The sequence below is a fragment of the Accipiter gentilis genome, chromosome 13, assembly GCF_929443795.1.
Source record: "Accipiter gentilis chromosome 13, bAccGen1.1, whole genome shotgun sequence".
Lineage (NCBI taxonomy): Eukaryota > Metazoa > Chordata > Aves > Accipitriformes > Accipitridae > Astur > Astur gentilis.
In genome coordinates, this window is record NC_064892.1 from 20,576,809 (window position 1) to 20,604,345 (window position 27,537).

Genomic DNA, 27,537 nt, shown 5'->3' on the forward strand with positions numbered 1-27,537 from the left:
AGTCTAGAGGAGGTCACAAAGCCATGCTCTAATCTGACAGCTATGGTCGTAATTATAGTGCAAAATGCAAGTGAAATAGGTGAACTTAGCCATGAATCACTTGAAACTTCATAGATGATCACTGACCTTATTGAATTCCTCCTGCATGTGTAACTCAGCAATACTGCTAGCACTATTAACAGTACTTGATAAAATTTTACTTTCATTCCTTCTTTTTAATTGCAGTGATCATCTTTTGTTTAAAATTTAAATTTAACAGACTAATGTGCAATACCATTGACAATTAGAAAACAAAAATCTGATATGCAAAAAATTTTGGTGAGTGAATTGTATATGTGTGTCTATGTGTGTATGCACGTGTGTGTACATGTATATACATATGTGCACATGTGTATATAAATATGAAAACGCACATACAAAATGTATATGTATTACACACAGAGAGATATATAAATGTACATGTTAACAACGTATACAAAATTAACAACAAATGCCTAATGATTAGAGTCAATGGAAAACACCAGAAGAGAATGTGTTGAGGCTCACCCGATGTCTGCTTTTTCTCCATTCAACAGTTTGTCACAAGTGTGGAAAATGTAAGGTACAAGGCTAGGTTTCTACCTTTCTTTTAAGAAAATATAGCCTGTAGCTTCCACATCTCAAGACACCACCAAAGGACTATAAGAACGATGTTAATGGTATATTGGTAAATCTTTTCCTCTCTTACGTGAGGAACTTCATTCAGTATAATATGAGGAAGTCTGGCTTAGCCTGCTGATTAGTGCATTTGTCCCTGAGGGAGCAGCACTCTTTTGTGGTCCTTTCTCCGCTAACAGCTGCTGATACATTTTTTCAGTACTTTTTGATCTGTCTTACATTAAGACTGTGCACTGGGGAACAGAATCAAGCTTCTGTTTTTCCAGGTGTGTGAGAGAGTGAGGGGGGTGGGCTGTGACCTTGGCAGCACGTTTGTCCAGGTGCCAGCACCTGGGCAGGTGAGTGTCTGAGCCCAGCAGCTGGACGCGTCTACCTTGTACGTATCGACCTCCATCCTGCTCAGCCAGAGAGGGGAGCAGGATGAGGCCTTTGGTGGTGCCTGAGTTCGTCTGGGTGCTCCGAGTGTCTGTGATCTATGTGGCCAGCTAGGCATATAGACGTTAAACCACGGCAACGTGTATATCTATGTGTGTGCGTATCCATGTCTATGTGGTGTCTGTGTGCTCCCTGCGCATGCACCCGCTGGGAATGTGCATCTTCTGCCTTGCTGCAGGTTGCACCTGGGGGCACGGAGCTGCAGCAGCCTTGCCTCTCTCAGGCTGCTGGATCCACCCAGTGTTTTCCCTAATGCTTAAGTAAATAATTCCTCCTCCTCAGCGCCTTATAACAGAAACACAACCACTACCGCATTTTTGGGTGGCTGCTTTTGTGACAGCCGTTGAAAAAAAAAAAAAATCACCAGGATCAGGCGAAGAATACTGATGCGAAGAACACATGAATTCTGGACCTCGACGCCTCAGCTGAGCTAGGCATGGAACAGGTACATTAAAAAAAAAAAGAAAACAACAAAAAAAAGAGAGGCCTAACAGTTTTGGCATGTACTATGTGTTTGGATGTCTGTTAAAATAAAACTAGCCATCCAACCCCTCAGCAGACTGAACATCTGACAAACACCTCCATTGTTAGAACCTTTGCCCTAAATTAGTGACCACATAATCCATTTTTGAGTGTTTTGTATTTACTCCTGTAAAACTCTGTGTGTTTTACATGGCCCTAAAATCCATGAGATGGCAGGATAGTATTCTCAATGAATGGACTCAGTGGAGAAAATAGTACATCTCTCTCTGTTATTCAGACATTCAGCTTGAGGCCTTTCAGGCATTTATGGGTACAAAGATATTCCCGTGAAGTGCTTATAAGGTGGCTATCATGGTAGGCCTCTAGTTTTTGGTCAAGGTATTTAGGTAGTAACATAAACTTATCCTATTGTTAAAATCAAGCATAGATTAGAAGAGCCATCTTCATGTTTTTCTCGTATTTTAAGTGTTTCAGTATGTTTAAAATGTATTTAATGTAGAAGAAGAAGGAAAACAGAATGAAGTTCTGTCAAGTTATTTTATAAAAAGACAGTTTTTGGCATTCAGGTTTAGGATACCTCAATCCTAATAATAATGCTTATTTAAAAGCATTTATTGAACCCTGTATTCCCTTACTCTTTTTCAGTACTTTTAAGAAAAGCATGACGTATTTTCATGTTTTCTTAATCAAAAATTTTACTATGTATTTTTGGTTTAGTCTGTTTTACTAAACTATTGTTTGTTGTACTAATAATTAACACTTTTAGCAGCAATATTAAAAATAAACTTTGTAATATTTTTCTAGTTTTCAATAAATATCTTAAGTACAGTAATGTATTGGTTTGAAATTTTCTTAATAAACTCAGTGTATATTGACAGCTTTCCTTTGGAATTTTGGGTTTATGTGTTTACTAAGACTGCATTACTACATAATCAAAACATTTTTTCAAATTTATGAGCAGCAATCTGATCTTCCAAAGAGTTTTGAATGTGATTACCATTATCTCTAATTACCTGCTTCGTGAGCCAAATAACCTTTTGCTGATTTTAATTACTTTGAGGATTTTGTTGCTCTGAAAGCTGATTTTTTCATTCAAACCTTCTTAAACATTGGGATTTCTTCTAACAGTATTTGTTTGTTTACAACTTGTTAATTTTTCAAGTTTCACAGTTAAAGTGATGAAATAATATACTAGTCTCCTGTGCAATATCCCACATGAATCTTATGGTTAAAAACCTATGTTTTCCCCTTTCTTCAAATAAAGATATGCCCACTTGCTTTCTATTTCTGCGTTCTTTGTGGTAGGATTTATCTTCTTCTTTCAGTATAAATTTAAAACATGTTTTAGTATTAGAACCAAAATATTTTCAGATACTGCAGTTGTATCCTAAATATAACAACACAGCATTTGAATTGACAAGCACTTAATTGAAAGCATTTAAGTGTCAAGGTAAATGTGTGATGTATGACTTGTAACATCAGAACATGCAATAGTTAGAGCTTTGAGTTCATTGTTTAGTTTAAACTTAACGTGCTTTTCAGCAACATTGCAGTAGGTTTACTACAGAATTAAGAGTTTTGTCGTGTATAAGGGTGAGTTCTTGCTAAATGCATTAGTGGATTAAATGATTTCCTGAATATTTTTTAGTCTGAAATGCTTGTAAAATTATGCACTGAATTGATGTTTCTTAATTTCTATTATTTCAACTGTTTTCTAAATCGTCAAAAAAGGTATTCTCAGGGAAACAAATGAACAAATAAAACCCCTCAAACAAATACCCTTTTAGTCCTTTTTATTGTAAACAGAATAATATTGCTCACACAATTTTTTTAGTTATCTACTCATGCATAGCCATATACATATATGACATAATAATAATAAATTTACATTAAATTAAACACATAACGTTAAAGATATCACTAATTGCTTAAGGTCGTCGTACCATTTTAAAAGTAAGGAAAATGCTAATGAAATGTCATTTTAAGAAAATTAAGTTTGATACAGAAAAAGCATATAATGGCAAGTATAACCATTGTAAGTCAGGCTTTTTTAGAGTTTAGGTGTTCTGATGGTGTTTTAGGCATGAGATGCTTCCAGACAAGCACAAATAGAATAAGCTTGAATAAGCACAAATTTGGAAGGAGCTCAGACTCATACATTGGACTAGTTTTGGTTTTTTTTTTTGTTTGGTTTGGTTTGGTTTTTTTTTCCCCCCAGCATAACATGTACTTTGAAATAACCTCTGTTGATGTCTTGTCAGTGGTGGTGTTTTAAATAGGAAAGGTCCGTCCAGGAGGAATGAGTAGTATTTTGCAATCTGTTGCAATTACATGTTATGACTGAGAGATTTCACATCATTGTAGGATAAATGAATCCCTCTTTCTGACAGTGAGAAAAAAGATTATGTCAAGCATAATGGAAAAGATTCAATGAAATATGATTTCTTGGAAATCTGTGGCCTGTCAATAGCATAATGCATACTTGACAGATGTCCAAATACAACAGCTGAGAAACATAGAAATTGGTGTGCGTGCACATATTAACATTTTAAATTATATACTCCATCATAGCAAAGCTTGGCAGAAATAGAAAACATTAGCCGGTGTAGTTCATTAATAAAAGTCAGTCTCATACATAACTGTACTTAATTTCATGATATATATTAAGTAATGATTGCGATTATCCAACAAGCATTTATTAATAACTGCCTTATTATGGTCACACACAGCCTACAGAGACAATGTACAGGTTCATTGCCCTGTTTACAAGTAGCTCTTGATTTAGTTTCTGTCTACTAAAATGTAATGATAATTAATATTGATTGTCAAAATAATTTGGAAATAGAGACATTGTACTCCATTGTAACATAAATCAAAAATTACAAGTATTCTGCCTTAATCTTTCATTAACGAAGAGTTAAAGATCTTCATCAACTAAGAAAAAAAGGGCCTAGTTTGGAATTTACTCATGTCGGGTAAAAAAATCTTGAATTTTCACTGAAATTGCCAGTGTTTTATTGAGAAGCCATGAAAGACATGCCTAATCATGTAATTATGGTTAACACAGCTTCTTGTTAAAAAAAAAATTGCATAGTGTAAAGTGGTAGACAATTTATCTTCACTTTGGAATTAGAAGATTGGAGGAAACCTTTGTGTTTGTTTTACAGCACTCCTAGTGAAACCCGAGGCATGCTCCTAGGTATTGATTTATCTGCTAAGTTTGTGTAGGTAAGTTGCTCAGGTGTAGGAAAAAAGCTGACAATAAAACTCACTTAGCTTACAGACATCTTTGGCCAAGAGACTAAGATATAACACTGCCTAATTGTCACATTCTGCCCTGAAGCATGTGTAGGATAGTTTGATGTATTCCAGTTATTAAACCTTTTTATACAAGTTGGATTATTAAGTCACAACTAAATGAAATTAATTCCACAGTTAAGGTCTCTGTAACTACACATTGTGTAAACTACTCATCTCAAGCATCAATTTCACTAGTGCAAAATTGTCACATCTGTATCATTCTTAGCAGTAGGCTAGTAATTATGGCATTAACGCCTTCTCTTTGTCTTATAGCTGCCAAAAATATGGAAACATTCAATCATGTCTGGAAATGGCTTTTCAGGAAAATAATCTTAACCAAATTGTATGACAGCAGATAATGCTTGTGATAGCTAATGAATATTAGCTGTTGAATTAAATAAAGAACCTACTAAGGCAGTGCACAGGACTAGATAGGCATCTGTATTACTGATAGAGCTATTTAAACTATTTCAGACTGGAGCAGATACCACCAGTTTGGGTTGTTTGTTTTTTTTTTTTCTTTTTTCCTTTTTAAAAATTCTTTTTTTAGGCTAATGGCAGGAATTCCTTTTAGATATAATTTCCTTCTTCCCCTGCTCCCCCCACCCCGCCCATCTTCTGATATGGAGTACTCCATAAAAAATTGTGCCACACACCAACAAACCCTGAGGAGCTAAACCCACCAATATCGGGTTTGCTGAAAGCAGATTTCCCTAGAGCTATTCAAATTTAGGTCTAGAAGTGAACAGTCCCAATGATCTTACAGATCAAAAGATTTCTCAGAGATACCCTACACTAACACACTCATTTAGGCTCTATATGAAACATGGTGAGACCAGGCATGAAATTATGACTGATTTTGTTGCTCACACGTTGTAATGAATGCAGCTTTATAGTACTGTTATGTCTTTGGCTTGACTAGATTTGAAGTGATTGAAGAAAAATCCTAGTTGAGCCCCAGTATTGCTGTTCTATAGATTACCATGTCTGATTCATTGAAAAAGCAGGTTTTATGTAGTTCTGTGCATCTTATATATGTAGAAAAACTTTTTCATCACCACTTTCACAATTGTGAAGGTGTACTAAAAAACACAGGTAAAGCCAGTATATATGCATAACTTCCATTTGAACTAGTGTAGGAAAAAAAAAAAAAATCTAAATATGGATCTAAAAGACTGTAGTATCTACTTGTTTGCATTCTTCCTGATTTTTGGCTATTTAAGCCCTGAAAAAGTTGGGAGTAGCCTCCTCAAGAAAGTCTGAGTTATAGAAGACATGCTTTTTGCAGTAGGCAAGGTTTTCCATACTTTCTGATACATGTGAAGCAACAGCACTAACATATTCCTAGAGGTTCACTTTTCTAAGTAAGCTTACTTTCATCTGAATAGGCTTTAAAATGTCATTTTCCATTTAATTCAGGTAACTTTTACATTATTTTTATTTTATAAGATAAGTTGCCTTTATACATCTTTTTTTTTTCTTTTTTTTTCTTTTTTTTTCTTTTTTTTTTTCTTTTTTTCTTTTTTTTTCAATCTACTCGGATGTTTGCTGTTGTATTTCCACTTTATCCCAAGAATGGCAAAGAAATTGATGAAAATCTTTCTTTCCAATCTGGTGGTGCAGGTGTAGGCAGTCTTACATATATTTTTAAAGTATCTTGATTAGAAGTACATTTCTATTCTCTATATTAATCTTCACCTTTCCAATGAATATTAGATTGATCAAGAAGACTAATAAGTTACAATATTCAAATGTACCATTCTCTTTTGTAGCATTATTATAATAGAATATAATTAATGTAATATATTTTAGCATCTGGTATTGTGATGAGAATAATATTCATGACTAACAATTGTATAAGATATTATTGCACATTTTCAGATTTTTTCTTTTAATAAGTTGTATAACTAGAGAAGTAATTAAAGATATATTCTACTATCAGTGGTCATTTTAAATTATGTTTCCACAGATATTGATTCTGATGGATATCACATTAATTATGTTGAATGAACACCCATGGTAAAACTATGTAATTGATTCCTGAATAATCTGAAGAGTTTGAGAAATTATTCAGAATTTGGCTTTGGTTGTCATATCTTGATGCTATTTGATAGCTTTATAAAGGTTGCAGGCGTTCTTGAAGATACAATCTTTTTAATCCATTTTGTAATGACTGATTTGAACTTCAAATTTTTGTGTTTTCAAGTATAGTTGAACGAGAATTTTATTTTTATACCAAATTTAAAGAAATATATCAGTAGGAAAAAAAATCTGCCAAGTCATAGGTCTTAACTACTATTTGAATAATATAATTCACAGATACACTATTCTGTATAGACTGAGTTTGATTCAGATAATCAGGGAATGGAAGGCTCTGCAAATTAGTCCATATGCACTGAAATTAGCTTGGCGTTTGAAAGCACACATTCAGAAAGCAAAAGCAAGCATATTTAATAAAAATTCAAGTAGACTTTAGACTTCAGTAGGTAAACACTTTCAGAGGTGCAAACAGTGGCAGTATAGATTAGCCTGGTTTATATCAAGCCTGGTTAAAATAAATATTATTCTGGTCATTAATTCTTAATTTTGAAGTGGTTTGGGTTCACTGAATCTAGTTGGAAGTGCACCCTTACAGTTCTGTAGACCTGAAAACTTAAAGAATTAAATAATTTGTTATAGAAGTAGGGATTTTTGTACCTTTTAACAAGTTCATGAATATTCCATGTGGAGTAAATGTAAAATATAGCCAAGTTATCATTGCTGGTATTCTTTAAAGCTGACCTGAGACAGTAAGGGAATTTGTGCATTTTCTTTTACGTCCACAGTCATCAAAGATATGCAAAAGGTGTGAATAGATTTTATCTCTCTATATATGACCTGCAGTTTGTTTCTCTTGTCTTCTATTGAAATAAAAAGTGGGGAAAAAAAGAATGAGAATGGCCTTAAAAAAAATGGCTGTGATGTGACAGCCTAAGAAAAAAATCGGAAGCATAAGCAGGAATCCTAGTGTTGTTGCAAAATACCACTGAACACCCCTCTTCACATACACTGGCGTTGCATTAAATTGAATGTAGATACAAACAATTGTTCAGAAATCTAGAAATTCCTTTTGTTATCCCTGGAGCTCAGCTTCCAAAGGAGACTTTGTTGCTGCAATGTTACGTACTGGAATGCCTACATATTGGGTACCTAAAATGAAAAAAAGATACCTAGGTTCCTTAAATGTTTAATGCAAAAGGCTAAGTACCACAAAATGGAGATCCGTAAAAGCCATCATACTGAGTGAGAGTCCTCATAAACTAGCCAATGTAGGGCAGGTGAGGAAAAGAAATGCCTTTCTTTAAATCTTACTTTTTTTTTAATATGTATTCGTGGAAGTACCTTCATCTGTGTGGGATTCACAGGCAAGAATGTCTCAACTCTATACCTCTTTAAAGAAGTTAAACATTCCTGTATGTTGTAATATCTTTGCATATGCCCTGTGCAAAATGCCTGATTATGAAAGTCTGGCTTCTCTGTGCTTTTTGCAGTTAGCTCTATGGTCAGAGCACTCATGCTCTGGACTTGATTCCTCCTCTGCCTATGGAGGAGAAGGTCCTACCTACTTTGGGGTCTACAGACTAGTCCGTGCATGAGAAAAAGAGTGAAAGTGTCTCAGCTACTTCATCTTTCAAGAACAATTAGGCCAAAGGCAGAGGGGTACAAAAAACTAACTTTCCTTTACTGGAAAAAAAATCTGAATTCTAGGCTTTGCTTTTAAGTTTGTGCCACACTTTGGATAAAATGTGCAAAAAATCTTTAAATCACAAACAGTAACATGGAAAAAAAATAATGTTTTTTCTGTTCTGTTAGATAAGCACTAATTATGCCATAGGCTGCTCCGTAGCTCTCTAACTGTACATAATGTTGTGGCTTTGGTTGGAGATTCCACACCTACAAGTTTGCAAATTAAGGGCAGTATTTAACTTGGATGTGTGTGTACCTACCTTTTTAATTCAGTACTCTAGCATATCATTCTTATTGCCTTGTTTCATCTTTTGTAGATAATAACTTTACAAATACTGTGGTAGACCAAAACAATATTAAGGGTTAGGTTTTTGTGCTACCATGCATGTGTATGAAAGATTCATTAGACCTTTTTCATATTGAGCATACCATGAAGAACATAGCTTGGGTATGTGCAGGGTAAATGAGCGGTAGCTGTTATGGAGTATGTAGTCCTTAATTGCTTGCCAGTTAAGTTTCCAGGGTTGCAGTGTTCCTGTAGTGTAGAAGCTGAATCCATCAAATTCCTTTTAGACAGGATTCACCGAATTGTCAATCTTAACTGCTGTTTTCAAGATTAGCAAAAAAAGTATTGACACTTCAAAACAGTGTGGCAAAATGATGTATGATTTAATCCTTTATTTCAGATGTATCTCTCCCACTGGTTTGCAGATGCAGGCAGGCATGTCAGGACCATGAAATTCGTGAGCATCACCGAAAGATATGCGATGTTTGATAGGTCTGTAAGAAATAGCAGAAAGATTGTATGCTGCTTGCTACTGAATGCTGTGCAAGCTCCCTAAAAGCTTGTCTTGCAACAGGACATGGGTTGAAGCATCATTCATACAGCTTACTGAACGAGGGTGTATGTGGGGTGGTGTGCATGCATGTGGGTTGTGATCTCCCACCTCACCAACTGCAGTACTTAACTGAACTAGAATTTTAAGCTGGGATTTTTAAAGATTCAGCTTCCCATGGTCTTTGACATGATTTTCCTTGCAGCCATAGGGTGTTTTAAGCTCTGACATGCTACCTGTGCTGTGGGATATCAATGCATAATACAGTAACACACTGAAATTTTATTGAATGTATGCTAAATGCAAAAGTAATAAAATACTTGCTTCTCCCTTTTTGTATGCCATTGCCATCATTCACATATATGATTTCTGTTTACATAAAGTGCCTATATCATAAATTAAAGGCTGGAAGAAAATGTCTCAATAAAAGAGAGATCTGCATCCTTGTATAATTTGTGCACACACTCTGAATGAGTAACTGTGTCAGCTAATTTATTTAGTTTATCTGTATAGATATGGCTGTTTGTCATGACCAGATAGTTAACACACGACATTGGCATCTCTCTTAGACATAACGCAAGCCATCCGTTCAGAAAATTCAGCACTGTTGTAAGGAAGGAAGTGAAAGCAGCTGTAAAGGGATGGGCTGGGGCAGAAAAGCCTTTCTCCTGTCACATAATATGGAGTGTGCCCTGCGCCTCTTGTCCGTCTTTTTTTTTTCTTTTTTTTTTTTCTTCCTTCTTCTGTCTCTTAGCCATCCCACTAGTAAATCCATCAGTGCTCTTTTATAATCTGAAGTTGCATTATTCCTAGGGTAGTTACGTGACTAACGTAGAAGAGGGCTGCTATGTCAGTGACACTGGCACTTGTTTTATGAAGTGGCAATTGTTGGAGTTACACACCACTGGTAGCAGATGCTAATGGATTTACAGACAGAGCTGCCTGAAAGATATGGGAGATTTCCCTTCATGGTATGTTAGAGGAGTCTCCTGTGTGGTGTTTGCTTCAGCAGTTTCTGAATGTACAGTCTTCAGTACCTATATATGTAAAAACCTTATTTTGTGTGGAAGTATGTGCATAAATGATGGGCGGTGATAAAACCCAAGTTATTTTATGTACATCACTTCTGAATTAAAATAATACCTGATGCCAGCTCTTTGTTACACTTAAGTCTGAAACCATCCTCTTTAATTGCTCTGCCTAAGTTAAAATGAGTTTGGAATTCCACTGTTCTATGTTTTTATCGTGTATCTATATAGTATAGGGATGTAAACTATTTAATATTTATTATTTTAATGATAGAAATCAGAAAATCAAGTCAATACAGTTGCATTTATCATTATATTTTTATGATTTGAAATAATAAAACTGTCAGTGAATGTTATTTTGTATGGCCAGTAAATATTGTTAAAGCCCTATTATCAAAGGCAGTTAGTGTCTTTTAATTTTTAGCCTTTCACCTTGGTATTCTTTGGTATTCTCTCTATTCACTTACTTGACTTAAAGTCATACTTGGTGAAACTCTGAATCTTATCTATGATTAAGTAAATTTGAATTAAATAAAAAAAATAGAATCAGTGAATAAAGACTGTTTTAAGAATTATACTGAAATGCTCAGCAGAATTACTGATTTATTAAATGAACCAAAGTTAGCCCATCCCCATAAATTTAATACTGCTGTTTTTTCTCTGTGAAATAGTTTTTATCATCCATCAAAATATCAGTTCCTAAAACCACATACTTTCAATTGTAACTAGCCTCACCAGAAGCTTATTTGTGAGAAGCACATCTGGTGGCAGGCACACGACCTGAGTCTCTTTGTAGACTTGGAAGGATAGTCTTTCCAGCTGGTCACATTTTTTTCCCCTCTACAAAGGGTACTAAGACAGACTGCATAACAATATCCATTCGCACTTATCTTCAGGCTCAAACTCTGTCCATTTGTTATAGCTGAGTTATAAAGTGCCAACATGCTTGGTATTTGCCACCTGGTAAAAGGTGGCATTGGGGGAATAAGTCAATTATTTTAATGATATAGGTGAACTGTTTTAGTGTATTGTGTTTGACCACTTAAATAATTAAAAAAGGCTCAGTGCAGATCATCATCTAGAATAAGCCGTCATAACAACTGGACATCAAGGAAACCGTGGAAGTCTGTGCTTCATGGGAGTGAGAAGTCTGTGTCTTTGCTAGCGCTGCTAGTGCACAGTGGTACACAATACATTGTCATAAATTTCTTGAGCTGTTAAGAAAGGAAAAGGAATCACCTCTTTCTCATTTCCACTATGGCATCTGCTTTTTGATTTTCTTCCTGCACCTGTCTGCTTATTGCTGCTTCTCAGCCAGAGGAATGAGTCGTTGTCATGAGCACTTCACATCTGCAAGAAGAAAGGAAAGTACATCTCCAGCCTGCCACATTGAACTACTCAGGCCAGTAACATTAACCTCCTCTACAACTGTCTTTACCCTTTGTCTCAGACTTCCCAGCTAATAACTCCCACTGTAAATGCCACAGCAGACACAAAGTTCTTTCTCATCCAACTGAAACCTCGTTGGTGGCTTTGTCTGCCATGAACAGCTACCTCATGAACTTTTATTTGCCTACATTCATTAATGGATAGGATCAAAGAAAGTGGAGAATCTATTTTAAAGGAAATCATGTAAATTATTATTTTGAAAGAAAAGAATAAAAATAAACTACAGAAAATTGCATGTATGTCACGAACAACATAGAAAGGATATAGTTTTGGTGTTACATTTTAGAAATGGGAGGACTTCAACTTTTGCAGGGAAGTAGAGGTTAGGTTAAAACTGCAGCTTTGAATTTCTGAGTCATAATAATCTTTTTCATTCAACCTTTGGTTGGTAGAAATGTGGAATCATATATGCTAAAAAATATGTAACATGAGTATTAAAAAGTTTTATGATGACAATTTGTCTTCATAATGAAGAGGGTGTTTTCCCATTGCATTACCAATTGGGTAATTAAAGTATGAATGTACTGTGAATGTATTATGAATGCTTGATGCCTGTGACGAATGCTGGATGCTTTCCTAGCAGTCTTACAAATATAAGGGGTTTAATTTGTGCAGTGGCACAGATTTATTTATCTATTATTCCTACTTGGAGTCAAAATCATCATGAAATGAAAAATCATGGTGAAGGAGGGCAATGATTTTGGCAGCGCCGGGGAGGGAGGATGAAAGAATGCTTATTGGAAGAAGTAGTAACCTTACTCCTGATCTGAGGCTAAGCTGATTCCTTGCAGTAGGAATTTTGTCTACTTCTCCGATACTGAAAGAGGGAGGGAGAGCAGAGCAGCCAGGTTGTACTTTAATGAAGGAGGCTTCCTTGAGTCTTGAGCTAGAGATAGAGAAGAACTGCTGACAGTAACTTCAGGAAAGGTGGTTGTGCTTCTCAGTTGTTCTTCAATTGCACATGTATTTAAAAATTGAGGTCTCCTGTGACAACTTTCCTCGTTTCTGTTTTCAAGAAGAATGGCTTGCCTCCTTTCAGGAGGCTGATTCATTATGTAGATTTGTAAGCAAAGCAGAAAAAGCAGTGAATGCACCACTAGCTGTGTGTGGGAGAGAGCAGTCCAGCAGAGAGTTCTCTATTGTTGCATAGCAAGACTGTTCAGAGGCAGAATATGTCAAAGATATGGAAGAAAATTTGTCAAGGAATTATGAAGGCTGTTAACTTGTGACAATGGTTTGTAGCAGTACAATTAGTACTATAGCTGTCAGGCTCCTGCTTTGGCCGGCATGATGAACCTTAAAAAATCAGATCTCCTTTAAAAGTTTTCTCTGGATTTTAGGAAGTGATGGGAACTTGAAATAGAGTTTATAAAAGAATCATCTTTATGTTGAAATGAGTTTCAAAAAGGATGAGACTGATTTTAGGTGTGAAAGAATTTTCCACTGTGATACACTGCAATAAATTGTTCTATGGTGACATGATGAGAAGAAACAGTAAGAGGTCTTAGTTACATTTCAGCGATGCCTTAAAAAGCAATGTATAGATTTGGAAAAGAAATGCATGCCTTTTTTTTTTTTTTTTCTTAAACCTATGAAAATGAATAAAGTAGATTTAAAAAAATAAAAATAAAAAATAGTATCTTCCTTTGCTGGAGGTTGTGCAGAACAGAGACAAAATACTCAATGTCTCAGATCCTGTGAGGCAACTCAACTGTCAGGAAAAAAAAAAAAAAAAAAAAAGTTTTCTTTTCTTTTATCTATTTTTTGTTAGTCATGATTTGGAGATTTTAGATGTTCTGGGGAAAATAAAAACAGTACAAAATGTTTTTGTGTTGTATGGTGCAGGGTGCATGGTCTCTCTCTGCCTTTTGCCATTGCAAAGGCTCTCAGGCCACCAGACCTTTCTTCTTTACTGTTACCCTGTTCCAGTCACGCGTCTTGCAGTGGACCGAGGAATCAGACTTTCCAGTCTGCACTAAACTGAGTGATTTGACATTTTTTACATGTATTATCTGATAAGTTTTCATTGTAATGGCACAATTGTTTTCTTTCAAGTTTTATTACTACATGGTCTCTTTTTGTATTTTTTTTTTTCCTAAATGGCATCTGATTTTAAGCAAAATCATTAACCTTCTAACTGACATTATGTATATATGTGGACATCACTGAAACTTTTTTAATATTGAGTTCACTTACAAATACTTATAATTAATACTTATAATAATTATAAAATTATAATTACAATTGTTAATATAAGCATGCAGTTCTTATTTGCTGACAGGATTTGAAGAAAGATAACTTTTAAATTATCATTTGTCAATTATTAAAATCTGAAAGAATATGTGAACTAGTCATCTTCTTATATATATTAGGTGTCTAAAGAGCTGTTAAAAAGATATCAGACATTCTAAAATTAAAAAAAAAAAAAAAAATCAACCGCCAACTTAAAACACCAAAGTGAATAACTTATCATATGCAAAACTAAGTGAAGTCAGTTCTGCAAACTTGCTTTTCACAGTTGCCATCAAGTGTTTTGACTGGAAGGGGTATACAAAATGGATATTCTGTCAGTAATGACACCGTTTCTGTCTGGGCTACCTTTCATTTTACCTCTCAAAATAGATACACTGGAAAGTAAACATCCCCATTAGGAGCACAGACCTGTGATTTTTCAATGGAGAACTTCTGTATCAGAATAGTTTCATGTATTACATCTTCACAAAAATGTAACATGTAAAGTTTTTCACAAGTGGATATAATTGAAACAAAGCTTTCCTTAAGAGAGAAATATTTTGGTATGACTTTCAAGATGATTTATAGCTATAATGTAAAACAATGATCTCAAAATGAAACTTTCTAACCTTGTCAAATGAAAGTATTACGATGCTGCATTTTTCTGTCTATAGGGACAAAAATCCCCACCATCCCAAACCCACACCCATCTTTGGCTTAATTCAAACAAACAAACAAACAAACAAACAAACCCCCCCAAAACCAAACAGTTTACATATATTTGAATTTTCTGCAAACAATATTTTATGGTATTTTAATATTTTTTCCAAAGTTTAGTATCAGTCTATTGATATTTGTGTCTGCTCAATCTCAGTTTTTATTTGGAAATTCCATTTTTTTACTATCAGTCAGTGCTGTTAGACTGATAAGCCCATTTATTTGTTCATCTATGGAAGAGCATCTAAATTGCTGGGAGCTGTAAGTATTGGAGAGAGAAGCTGAAAGTAAAATTGACAGAAGGTAGGGCACAATATTGGTAGGCAGGTACTAGAAGTGCTAGTGAGGGCTAAGCAAAAACTTAGGTAATTTTTAAGACTGGACACTGGACTGTTGAGAAAGAGAAGAAGAAATAGGAAAACTCTTGACATAATTGTTTAGAAGACTGCGATAAAGGGTGGGAAAGTTAGAAGAAATAAAGGATCACTTGAACAGAATACTTAAAAACCCAAAGAAACAAACTTCCCAATAGTTTAAGTGGTTCTTAGGGCATAGGACATACTCATGTCATTAATAACAGTAATAAGTTCTGGAAAAAATGGGAGAAGACTGAAGGGAAGATAAAGCATTTGTCATTAATTTAACTGAAATCAGTAAGTAGTTTTTTGCAAAATCATGAGATTTTTCACTAACTCTTGATTAATTGAATTAGTTTTCTTTAACCTTTTATTTAAAAAAAAGGTAAAAATAAATTTAAAAAAGGACTGAAAACTAAACCTCAAGTATTTCAGGAGGCTATGGAATCTTTATGTACATTGGTTTCTCACCACTGACAATAGAGAGGTCTATGCTTGTAGCTTACTTTAGATAATTATCTGGTGAAGGGTCATAGATAAGAAAAAATCGCAACAGAGAGTATTTTGAACTGAATCAAAACAAAAACCTTGCTTTGAATATTTTATTAGTAACATGAAAAAAATCACGATGTGAACAAACTCCTCTAGCCCTACTTCTACTTTTTTTTTTCCTGTCAGCTACTAAACAAGAAAAATATTTATTCTGTATAGAAGCAGTTCTGAATAGCACAGTGATCCCTTCTTACTGTCCTTTTTGTGTTTCTGAAGGGCTGCTTGAACATTTTGTGTGAGATCACACAATAAACTGGTAGCTAATATTTTGTTTCTTGAGGCTGGTAATATTTTTAAGATTCACAGATACACAGAACAGAGGAATCATGCATATTTTTGCTAGGCACGCAGATGTCCTCGTGACTGAATTTTGCCTTATGGTGTCCAAAGAATGAGTTACATTACAAGCAGTCTGACCCATAAATTACCTTGAGGAAGAAACACCACTGTAAATTATACATTATGCAGATTTATCTATAGAATGTGAACAACAAATTTATAATGTGCACTGGACTTTGGTTTTTGTTTTCTGTTTTTTTAACATAGAAGAATCTCTGAGACAGCAATAATGCATCTCTGAGCTGAACTGGTGTAAATAAAAAGTCATGTTTGATATTCTGATTATGTTTTTATCTGGCAGTTCTACCTAACTTTGTCTTTTATGAAAGAAATCTATAAAAACCTGCTGAAACTCTGGGCAGAGCCTTTAGATGCAGATATAATTGCTGGTAGCAGAGTGAAAAGCTTATCTTTTGATTACAAACAGAACTTCAGCCTTGCTGTTGCTATAAGAAAAGGTTTAAAGTCTTTATAAAACTCTCCTGTATTTTTGCAAGTGATCGCTAATGAGAGCCATGACTTTTGACAGTCTATCTTAATTTGGTAAGTGCAGTTCCACAGGTTATTGATTTCTAAGCATTCAATAAGCAATTTTCAGAGAACAAATTGTGTGAAGACTTCTTTCACTCTTACACATGGAATATTTCTTATATGCTTTTGCAAGTTATAAATAGCAAAACAATAGTTTTTTTACTGAAGATCTGGACATATTTTGTTTCTTGACTATGTACTTTATATATGTACCAAGTAATACCCACCAAATTACATTCAATTTGTTTTGGATAAATTTGCATGATCATCCTACATAAGTGAAAAGTGAAAAAGTAAATACAACAGGATTTGCTGTTCCATTGACAATGAAATGATACAACAATTTCTGATTCAAGAGTTCTTTATTTGAGGCCAGGGCTTCAGTGGAATGCAGGAAAAATATATTCCAATTGAGTATGTAAAATACCTAAGTACTCTATAAAGTACTCCGCTTTATACACTGATACGATTCTGCTGTTTTCTGCACCGCTATGAATATAATTTCCAGAATGGAAACATTTCTAAACCTAAGCCTCTATTTACTCAGGGAAATGCAGTATAGTTTCAAGTCATATGAATTCTCTCACCTCTATTTCAAAGTACTTTTTTTTTTTCTTTTGAAACTTATTCAGGATATGTTTTTAACTACTGATATTTGCCATTGCTGTTTTCAAACTTTTGCAGCTCAAGAGTGGCAGCTTTAATTATTACTTTCCCATATCCTGAGAAGAAAGATACAGATAGCTAAGCCTGTATGTGAGGTCCCTTTCTTCCTGGTATTTTCTCTTTAACTCCCTGACAGCATTACTGTAAGCTAAGCATTTTCATTTCTCTATTCTTTGTTGTAGCTTATTTGTCTGTAAAGTCAGTGAGCAAAAATCAAGTCTGAGTAGTATGGTCTTATTGTTTGTAAGAGTGAACAACTGTACAAGGTACAGGGGATGGCAGATGAGATATCTACACAATTGTAGGGTACTAGCTAGTCTGTCCAAAATATCTTCTGAAGATTAATCTGTGTTTGTCTTGCCATAAAAAAACAATACATACTTGAATAAATCTAATCTTGGACAAAAAGGGCTAAGGTCTTAAAGGTGTCCCTAGGACACCTTTGGCCGGAGTGTCTTTTCCTTCTTACTTACAGTGAGGTACTGTAAGTACTTACTTAAAGGGTTGTTAAATTGAGGGAAGAATCAGTGCACTTAACTTCACTGAAGTTTTACTACTGTTTTACCTGTTTTTTCAAAGAAGTTGGGAGCAGGTAAAAGGCGATTAGAGTATATCACCCTTGTTCAAATTAAAGTGCTTTTTCTAGGAAAAGAGGAGCACTGTAGAGTCACATGTTGTAGATCCTCAGAGTTAAGCTTTTGATCTGTTTATACTGTTTTAAGATCTGTAAAGGCTCAAAGGCTGAATTTTCTCATCAACACCTTTGAGCTCTTCTTAAAACAATTCTCTTTTGAGGACAGCATGGTGTTAACATTGAAAACTAGTCTGTACAAAGTTGCTGGGGTGGATTTACCTTTTTTTTTTTTTAAATGCGATATGCACTCTGGTTTGCATTTTAATAAACATTTGAGATTATTGGTTATTTGCAATGTTGATAATTTTTGTAAGCCTTTTAGTTTTCTCATCCTGTAGTATCACCATTCGGTATCATTGTAATCTTATGAAAGGTTTGGTTTCCTTATTTTTGTACTATTAACTGTCGTTTAAAGATAAAAAGTGTTCTAGTCTGAACAACCCTTGAATGTTTGCAATTCCCACACTAAGTTCAACTTTTGCACTTGCCAGCTGAGAAAGGTTATGGAAAAAGCCCATCTGGAGTCTGTCCTGTTCACTGATTACAGGATTTTGAGGTACACAAGCGCTAAAAATGGTTTTGAAAAACTCAAGGAATCTTCAGTTGAAGACTGCTGGAGTTCCTGCAGAGCACAATCAACAAATGTCTCACTGTGTATGTGGTTCAGATTGCCTGCACCTAAACAAAAACAATATATGCAAAGATTTTCATATTGCTAATTGGTTGTAAGTACCTATACATACATGCCTTTCACAAATTGGTAGAAAATAACTGGTATTTGCTGGCTGAAGCTCTTTAACTAATCCCTACTTTAACAAGCTGCTGACTGAATTTAAAGCATCGATTATGCAGACAGAGCATTTGTAATGAAAAAGAACTAGCTCCTCAATAGGATAAGTAGCAGACTTTTTATCTGGGCTTTCTTAGAAAATAAATAAAAGATTAACTTATTGTCTTCTACTGAGCTTATTGCTTGCTAGTTTTCAGCATAATAACTGAAAATGTGCTGGGCCTTTGGGGCTTGATTTTGAGTAGTAATTTAATGACTTGCTAAATGACAGATATACTGATGAGTTTGAGGGTGAAAAGCATTTATTAATGGCAAGCAGGAAAGAGGGCAAAATTTGTGGCAAACACCATCTAGTGATTCAAGAACAAAATAGACTAAGCTCATTGCAGCCCAATCTAACTTCACAGGACTAGCATAAATTCAGTCAGGGTACTTCTCTTTTTCTGACCTGAAAAGGGCAGCATGTTTTGAATAGTTGAGAAGAGGCAAGGCTAGTAAACTGACTTTGACTTAGAACTAAGTTCTGAATTAACAAACAATATGAACCCATTCAGATCTGCTCATTCCTGTTATTTTCATTTCTCAGAATTGCTGTTGTTGTCACTTCTAAATTCCCTGGAGGAAGGGAAGAAATGTGTCTGTTTAACCCTAGCAACCTCGTTTATTGGGCACTGATTTATTTCTTGTAAATAACTTGTCATTCTAATTCTTCAGCAATAAAACCAAAGAAGTCTGCGTAGGGCTACAATCAAAGTGAGGAAAAAAAAGAAGAAAGAAAAAAGCTGAAATGTCTCTCCACTACCCATACTAATGAGCTTAGCTCCATTATTACAGTTTTATGTGAAAGCATTTGTTGATCATCCAAAGATATGAAAATAAACTTGGATTTCTGATCAACACGGTTGGCAGTCCAGATTGTATAGGAACACATAAACAGTTTATGTCACTCACAGAATGGATATGTTTGTTTTATCCTTCAGGAGGAGTTTGTGAGTGATACCTAGCATGAAGTACTTGAATATATAACAAGGCTGACTATAACAGAATTAAGGAAATGTTCCTTTCTAAATCACAAATTCATAACTGTTGCTGTTGAGGAATCATAGTTAATAAAGTTTTGCCAGTTCAGTTTTCTAGAGACAGGCTCACACATATTGTAACATTACCAGCATACAAATGGCAATATTGATTAATTTAAACCAGCTGATGATTTCTCAGAATCCAATTTAATGCTATGCAAGTGAAGCTACCATGGGTAATAATTTTAGAAGGTAACTCATTAAGTTAGTATTTATGTATGGGACAGAATAGATGGTGGGGTGAGATACAAAGGTAACGGAGTTGGTTCCCTGTAAAATTATCTGCAGGCCACCTTCAATTATGCAGGCTTCCAGCTACTTTAAAGGAATGCTGTGAAGCCTAGAAATTACTGTGACAGAAAGATGGACAAGCCTTTCCTCCTTAAACCTGTGGACCCTTGTAAAATAACCATAAGAGAGTATGTGGAACACTTTTGTACGTAAACTAATTCAAAAGTAAATCACTAGTGTATGTCAAAAGAAAATACTATTTTTCTGAACTATATCATAGTTTACCAATAGTCAATAAATATGCTAAAGTTTTTTCTTCTTTATTTTTCAAGATAACTGATTATTTTAGTAGCTGATTTTTAAAAATTATTTTTATGCACTTTTCAATTTTTTCCAGTCAGGAGTGCTGATTGCATTACCTTATAGGTCTATTAATATTCTTAGAATATAGTACCTACTGAATTCAAACCTTATGTAATGAAACAGTCATATCATTACTGTAAATTATCAAAATTTCTTATGTGCTTCTTAATATTTATCTTTCAGTAGAATATATATAAAATTAGACTGGTTTGAATTAATTGATAATATCGTTTGATATGCTGTTCTAAAATATGTCCTCTGCTGCTCTTCTATTGATTATGTAAGCTGTTTTGAATATGTCTACTTGAAGTATAAAAAAACCAACCAGCTCCACCTATGAAATCCTTCATTTTCAGCACCACAAAATATATAAAATGTTATGGCTTTCTTTTGAAACAATCTCATTACATATTTGTAAAAGAAGAGGGTATCGTCTGTGTTGTGAATTATTTGGAAACGCTAGCATTAGTTTCCTTAAGGGCTAGTACTTGCTGACACATTTTCTTATTTCTGGTAAAAGTCTGAACCAGAAACACTGAACTGTGTAAATTTGCACTGAGAATATGTGGCTATATAATGAAAAAATAATTGCATTTTTCTCCTGTTTCCATTTTTTTTTCTGATTTTTTGAATTATAGACTTCATTATCTTTGTAGGCTAAATTCACCCTGTATTAATGAGTGTTTTGGTTAAAAAGCAGATATGTAGTTTATCATTGTGGAAATATTCCCAATTCATTACAAATTAAGTGAATTAGAGTTTTATTTTTCTTTCCCAGGTGGTGTAAAATGAATGTGAATTTGAAGAAGTGAACTAGAGTAGGCACTCTTAGAACCAGTGGAAAGATAGGATTGCTTTTTCCATTATTTCTTTATTTCGTGTGTTCATATTAATATTTAAGAAAAATAAATAAAGGTAGTTTAATTCTGTAAAATAATTTTGCTTTAAAATGCTAAAAAAAAATTAGAGCCCAATCATAGTTTAGTAATGAAGACATAGCTATACAATGAACCTTAACATGAATATACTGAATTTATTTGTTGTTCATATTTATATTTTTTAATAACTTTGTCAAAGAAGAAAGAAATGGATTACTTCCATGTCTATGCTAAAAAAAAAGTCTTTTCTGTGTTAACAGACTTACAATTTCAGTTGTCCCTCCCAATGCAGTAAAATTTTTCTATCTTCTTCTTGTGGTTAAGCCCAACTGGCAACAAAGCATCATGAAGCTGCTCGCTCACTCCTCCCCAGCCCTGGTGGGATGAGGAGAAGAAAATATAAAGGAAAGCTCGTGGGTCGAGACAAGGACAGGGAGGGATCACTCACCAATTATGGTCATGGGCAAAAGGCAGGCTCAAGTTGGGGAAAAAAACCAAAATCAGTTCAATTTACTACCAACTGAATCAGAGCAGGATAATGAGAAGTAAACCCAAATATGAGCTCACCTTCTCCCCAGCTCTCCCTCCTTCCAAGCTCAGCCCCACTCCCTGTTGTCTCCCCCTCCTCCCTACGGGGAATGAGGGTTGGGGTCAGCTCCCCACAGCTTGTCTCTGCCGCGCCTTCCTCCTCAGGGGGAGGAGGACTCCGCACTCCTCCCCTGCTCCGCCGGGGGTCCCTCCCAGGGGAGACAGTGCTCCGCGAACTTCTCCAGCGTGGGTCCTTCCCGTGGGCTGCAGTTCCTCACAAACTGCCCCAGTGCGAGTCCCTCCCACAGGCCGCGGTCCTTCAGTGCCAGGCTGCCCCAGCGCGGGCTTCCCCAGGGAGCGGCGGCCATCTTGGGGGGCCTCCGCTCTCCCGCTCCCCTCCATGGTCTGGTGGGGGACAGCCTGCCGCCTCACCATGGGCTGCGGGGGCATCGGCCTCCTACCCCGCTCCTCCTTCCTCCCTGCCCTCAGGATCTGCACAGGGGTTCCTCTCCCATCCCGATCCCCTGACTCCCGGCAGGTTTCCCCTCTGGAATCTGTTCTCCCAGAGGCGGGTCCAGCTCCCAGCCGGGGAAGCTTCCAGCAGCTTCCAGCAGCAGCCGGCCCTGCGGCCCCTCCCATGCTACTGAAACCCTGCCACACAAACACAAAGCACTTGTACTTCTAGTGATAGAACTGGGAAGGATGAATTGATTACTTATTTCAGATTCTAGAAGCCTGTGATGAAGTTTAGACACCTGGTCACTTCTTATCAACATGGAGTTTCTCTTGCGGTTTACAGACTGTCAGGAGCCAGCCACCCCTTGCCACCCCACTGCGACATGGATTCGTGTAGCTCTGAGGAATTCTACCAGGCTGTTCACCATGCAGAGCAAACCTTCAGAAAGATGGAGAGCTACCTGAAGCAACAGCAGCTCTGTGACGTTATCCTCATTGCTGGGAATCGCAAGATACCTGCACATAGGTAGGACATAAGCATAAGATATTGAAACTACAAAAGTAAAAGTTTTGGGTATGCTTATTTCTTTGTACAGTGTTTTCTGTGGCCCCTTATGCCTGCTTCCCTCTTGCTTTATACACCACAAATGTAAGTTGCTGCAAAAGGTGGCATTTGAAGGTTGGGCCTTTGAAGGTGGCTTTTCTTCATACAGATTTCAAAAGTTCAAGTAGTACTCAACTAGTAAACTCATCATGAGTGTGCCAAACATTTCTCCCTGCTGTGATGCTGTTCATATGTCAGGAGAATGGAAATTTCTGAAATGAGATGCTGTACAGCTACAGTGAGCACAGTGTCATTTTTAGATTAAGATCATGATACTCTAAGAATGTCATACAGAGTCTCTCAGACATAATAATACTGAACACTGACTTCCCATGACCTGTACCTTTGAATGAACTGAAAAATATCTTAATTACCTTTAATAATAATTGTTAGTATAAAAATTATAATGATATAATTTCTAAAATTCTATAAGATTATCTGGTATTAAAGTAGCCAGTATATATGAAACTGTGCTTGGGTTTGGATTGTAATTAGAGCTTAAAAATTTTACTTTTCATTGAGATTTTGGTCTTAGCTATAGCCTTTGATTTAGTGCATGCAAATAAAAATCCAATCCTAGAGTTTAGATTAAAATACAGATAATACTTCTGAGTTTCCAGGATAGCAAGTCTTTTTGCATTTGAACTCTGCATAAGGCTGCAAACTAAGGGTCACCTATTCCCTGCTTGTGCCCTAGTTTCTCTGCTGAGGTGCTAAATTCAGAGCAGGACTGTTGTTCCCCAGCAGGAAAACTGAAAAACAGCAAATGTATTTCTGAACTCATAAAGTAACTTTCTGGTGTAAAGGAATACTGTAAGGTCATCTTGGCAACTTGGACCTTATGAAATTTCTTCTGCCCTAAGTGAAGATGGACACAGAGACTATTCTTTTTCTGTTTTACAGTCAAGTTGGATATTCTATATTCCAATTCCCATGATAATTATTAAAAAAAAGGTACAATATGCAAGACTGCAAAGCCAATGCTATTGTTCAAACACGAAAAAGTAAAACCAGACAGAAACATTCATTAAAATATTTAAATTACCCCAATAATTTTAATAAATGAGAAAATAACTCCACTTAACAAGTAGTAACAGATTGATCTAGGTAGTTTGCAGCACACATGAAAAAAAGTCTGCTTGGTTTCAGATTAGTAGCTGGAATAAACATAGAAATCTTTCTCCTTTCAGCATTTTTTATTCTTAAGACTTTGTTTCTACTCTCTTATCTAAGAGCTGCCATTTTTCCTGTTCCTCCCTTGCCTTCATACACTCAGGTCCCCAGATGCCAGCCAAGTCCGCAGTAGTTTCTACCCACTGATTTGGCAACTGACACAACTCCTGTGTTCCAGGCTTTTTGCCACTATTAAATATATTATGCATCTGGCACTTTATGCACCCCTGGTAGTTGTGGTCTGATGCCATTTTTATCTGAATCACCAAGACCTTTCCTTTATGGTTATATCAAGTCCAGAGGGAGTAATATTAAACTTCAGTCCTTCTGTCCATCTGCATTTACAGTGTTCCAGAGCTGTGAGATTTGCTTTAAGATGCCTCCCATCAAAAAGAAAACTGGAGGGATAATAACCTAAGGCCTTCTAATTTGTGTCTGATTTTACATCCCTATACGTTACTGCAATAAAATAAAAAGATTTTTTTTCAGAAATAATAAGAATTTTGCTGTTCCTTCTTGACAGTTGGCCTATTTTTGCTTTTCGCATTTTTCAACACAGATGAGTTTAAAAAAAAAAAAGAAATCAATGTCTGAATCTACATTCTTAAACTGTCTGAAAAATTACTTATTAGATACATAGAAATATTCCACAACTGGTATCATTTGCCCTGTTTAATATGCATGATATAGAATACACATTTTTTTACCAGTATGCTTTTTGCCTATTTTGAATATTTTGGTAAACTGCATAGTTTGTAGAGGAGACAGGAAACTGGAAGGTTTTATTATTAGTTTAGTTCATTTTCCCCACTATTTTTAAGACAGCTGTTGATATTTGTATGCCCACCTTTCAGTAGTAAATTTAATTTCACATTTGTCATTTCAGTTCTACAGTATATCTAAATCCTTCTGGAGCTGGAAAAATATCTTAATAAGAAGACTGACCATGAAATAATAGCCAAAATTTTAGTTAGATTTTTCTAATAAACCTTCAGACAACTTTACATTTGACTTTCTACTTCTCTGTGGTCTGCAGTCAAAAGACCAAATCTCAAAGAACTGGCAAAACCAAGTGCTGAGTTATGTAGAACTGAAAAGACTATGTTCTGAATAAACTAGAATTTTGTCCAACAAGATAAAATGAAGTGAAGGGTATTCTGAATTTTCTGTGTTTGTTTTTTTAATAGTGTTTATTCTCTGTTGCTTTAGACAGAAGTGTCTGGACAAGCAAAGACAAAGCTGTTTATTTTTAATGTGGCCATTACAGTCCTAGAATATAATCTAATTTAGAAGAGACCTTCTAGAGTCTGATTCAACTCCTGCTGCTCAAAGCAGGATCAAGTCCAAGGTTAGATTAGGCCACTGAAGGCTATACCCAGTTAGTTTTTAAATATCATCACTTGTGGAGGTTTGTCGTTTGGCAGCCTGTTCCAGGTTTTGATTAACCTCACTATCTTCAGTGATCCAGCATGGGGCTTCTAGGCAAATTTGCTCCATGATCATCTTGGTGAGGCAAACCAGACTGTAGTTACCCACATCTTCCATCTTGAGGATGGACATGGAAATGACTTTTCCAGTCTTCAGAAACCTGCTGCAATTGTCATGATCTATTAAAGATAAGAGGGAGTGGCCTTTCAGTAACATTGCTGAGCTCCCTCAACCATTCCTTGCTGCTTGAACATATCCTCTCTGGTCCCAAGGACATGTGTATGCAGCCTAAGTACATCTTCCTCTCTTGTGAGTGATACCCCACAGATCCCGCCATGAGGGACAGGGACCAGGGAGGCCTGAAAGCAGACCATGCTAAAAAAAAAAAGAAAAACGACTGAGCCAAAGAAAGCTTTATTGAGCAGTGGACAAAAGTTTTCCGTAGTCTTTCTTTTGCTGCCAAGGTAATTACAGAAACCCTTCTTTCCTGTCACATCCCTTGCTAACTTCATCTGCACTCAACCTTTGGGCCTCCCTAATTCCATTTTTGCATGTTAGGGCAATCTTTCTGTATTTTCCCCAGGTCATTCATCCCTGCTTTCACCTTCCGTGTACTCCTTTTTTGCATTTGACTTCAGGTGGGCATCACTTCTGACATCCAGGGTTGTAATTTGCTATTCATTTTACTAACTTCTCTCAAGATCTGTTATCTTAAATTCCGTTGTCTCATGGTCACTGTAGCCAAGTTTGCCATCAGATTTCACAGGTCCTTTTTTTCTTCCAGATTTGTCAGGAGCAGATGCAGCAATGTGCCTCCTCTAATTAAAGTTTTTTTTACAAAGTAGGCTAGATAATATTTATTTTGCATTTCTGAGAACATATAAAAAGCCTGCTTGCAGAGGGCAGTGCATGATCAGTATTTGTGGAGTTTTTAAATCTGATACTTCATGATAGAAGTTTGGTAGAACATTCCCTGTACAAAGTTTACAAAATCTTATCCTAGATGAAGTGAACCCTCATTTTAAAATCCAATTAAAACATATTACAAGCCAGAGCTTATACTGAATATGTTACAAATTAATAAATACAAAATACTGAAAATTATTGCCTAAAAAGTAATGGTTCTCACTTATTTTCTCTTCTTTTTAATAGAATAATTTAAGAATATGCAATAGATTTAATATGCTACAATATAGTACAGTAAGAATCACTTTAAGAAAACCAGGGCAAAACTTTCTACGTTTTTCAGCAAAAAGTATGAAAGTGATATTTTTCATAATTTTCCTTTGATTTAGTACAAACAAAAACAAAACAGTAGTGTAAAAGACACGCACAGAAAAATGTTTTATGTAATAATGTAGTCTCAATGTATCTATTTCTATAAAAGTAAAAATTAAGTTAAAAAATGTCAGTATATTGCATCAAATGAAGTGAAAGACACCAAAAATAGTTATGCTGCCATTGGTTCCTGTTCATGTCTCCAGACCCCTACAGAGTTCATAATCTCTGTGTCATTTCTGATTTCATTCCTGATAGTACTTGCTCTTTTTTCCCCTCTTTTCCTATCACATATCTTGATTATGTCCTTTGATGATCTGTTTAAATAACTTTTTCTCTAGAGGAGAAGTTATTGCTGTGCCTTAAGATCTCTAAAACCTGATAATTTTATAGGAAGAATGTCAGGTAAGCTCTGGTCATAGCCTGAATGCTGCCAAATTAATTTTTGTCATTGGTGTTTTTTGGTTGGTTTTGTTTTTGGTTTTTTTTTTTTTTACATTTTTATTTCTCACAAAAAATGGGAGAAAGTCAAATTAGAAGGGAGATCATACAACATAATCACTGAGCTCTAGTCCTCCACTTGGAAGTACCATGCCAAACCCAGTCTAATTATAGCTGCTTTTCACTCTTCAGGTGACTCAAACAGCTTTACAGTTATAATGTGCTTTAGCTTTTTGAACATCATGTTTGTCTAATCTAATCTTCCGTTAAACAGGTTACAGGTGTAATCTTTCACATGAAGGAATAGGAAAAGGAAGTACAAACGAATCAAGTATTGTAATGATGAA

General features: G+C 35.6%; 1 protein-coding gene across 2 annotated transcripts in view; it reads left to right on the forward strand.

Moving 5' to 3' along the window:
• KLHL1 (kelch like family member 1) overlaps positions 1 to 27,537 on the forward strand; it is a 237,681-nt gene that overhangs the window by 43,139 nt on the left and 167,005 nt on the right. The window contains exon 2 of one of the 2 annotated variants that reach the window (XM_049816006.1): positions 22,610 to 22,792. The exons of the other annotated variant lie outside the window; for it this stretch is intronic. Within the exon in view, the coding sequence (XP_049671963.1) occupies positions 22,610 to 22,792 (183 nt within the window). The remainder of the gene's footprint in view (positions 1 to 22,609; positions 22,793 to 27,537) is intronic. 2 annotated transcript variants of the gene reach the window in all.